The sequence below is a fragment of the Etheostoma spectabile genome, chromosome 22 (assembly GCF_008692095.1).
Source record: "Etheostoma spectabile isolate EspeVRDwgs_2016 chromosome 22, UIUC_Espe_1.0, whole genome shotgun sequence".
NCBI classification, from domain to species: domain Eukaryota; kingdom Metazoa; phylum Chordata; class Actinopteri; order Perciformes; family Percidae; genus Etheostoma; species Etheostoma spectabile.
Genome location: NC_045754.1, coordinates 7,561,451 through 7,562,749, shown reverse-complemented (window position 1 = coordinate 7,562,749; position 1,299 = coordinate 7,561,451). Strand labels below are relative to the sequence as shown.

Below are 1,299 nucleotides of genomic sequence, written 5' to 3'. Positions count from 1 at the left end.
AAGAACAGACCAAGCAGGGTCCATATATCTGCAGTCTGAGCAGGTTGCCCTGAGTAAAACAATGTCCTCTTTCTCTTCTGTCTCTCTCCTCCCTCAGTGGAAGCAGCGGGGGTAGCAGCAGCAGGGAAAACAGCGGCAGCAGCGGTATTGGCATTCCCATCGCCGTGCCTACACCATCCATCCCCAACTCTGGACCAGGTGAGCTTTGCTAGCTGCACATCACACAGTGACAGTTACCATAGGCCAGTCAGCCATTCTCCTTGCTGATATTAAAGAAAGGCAGGATTGTACCTAACCAGCTTCAGGCTTTTTTTTAAACCCAGCAATAAGTTCTGCCCCACCCTGCGTCACAGGGCTGCTGAGAGTTTTGTTACCCTTTCCCATGCTCCAAACACTGGTTCAAAGAACACTTTTGAATGTAAAAAAAGAACAAACATCTATTTATATTCCTCCCACAAAAATCTGTTTACACATTTGGAAGTCTGGTGGGTTTGACCTGTGTGAAATGAGATAACACTCTTTAAACATTGACAGGCAATGATGAGAAAACAGGATGTGCTGTTTGTACAATGTGCATATCTGTGAGAGAGTTTACTTTCATGCATACATTAAACAGGAGACTAGTATGTAACACTACATACCACTAAATGACTTTAAGTCCAAAGTGCATGTCTGTCTGTGTAAAATCTAGAAATTTTAAGCAACAGACATCAGGAAACCTCTTTATTTCTTTAAGTATAGTATACATGTATACACCAATAGGCATTTCTTGACAAGGTGTAAATGTAACATGGGAAGTGAGAGTATGCAACACAAAGCCTATGTTTACCAGACAGGGATTATGCAGGCCCATTGTGTTCTAAGCACAGCTGATTCTCTATCCTACTGTGTAAATAGGCCACACTGCTTCTGGCCTGCTGCTTTAGAGTGGAACAGTAGGGCCAACATTACAAGCTACATATAGAGCAGCAATACACCATACACACATGCCTTGGTTACTACTGCGTTTAACTTTCTTGCGAACGATTTAAGCTAAACATCAGGCCAGCAGCACAGAACTAACCACAGCTCTCCCTGCAAGCTGGTCGCCATGGAAACACTCAATTCATACCACAAAGAAGTGTGTCCAAGTGTGTGCAGTGCCCGAACATAGTCAAAAGTGCTCCTCCGGCTCCCAAGTGTTCTTGAGTGAAGTGATGTGATGTTATTCAACGCGGCGTAGAGGTGCAGGAGGCGGGCGAGGACAGACTGCTGTAAAGGGTTACTAATGTAAATACTCCTTTCAGTCCCGCCAATGTT

At 44.4% G+C, this 1,299-nt stretch overlaps 1 protein-coding gene across 6 annotated transcripts in view; it reads left to right on the top strand.

The window, feature by feature from the left end:
* Nucleotides 1-1,299, top strand: part of abi1a (abl-interactor 1a) — a 50,422-nt gene that overhangs the window by 40,468 nt on the left and 8,655 nt on the right. For all 6 annotated transcript variants that reach the window (XM_032504307.1, XM_032504308.1, XM_032504303.1 and 3 more), the window contains one exon: nucleotides 98-198. In XM_032504307.1, coding sequence (XP_032360198.1) covers nucleotides 98-198 — 101 coding nt within the window. The remainder of the gene's footprint in view (nucleotides 1-97; nucleotides 199-1,299) is intronic.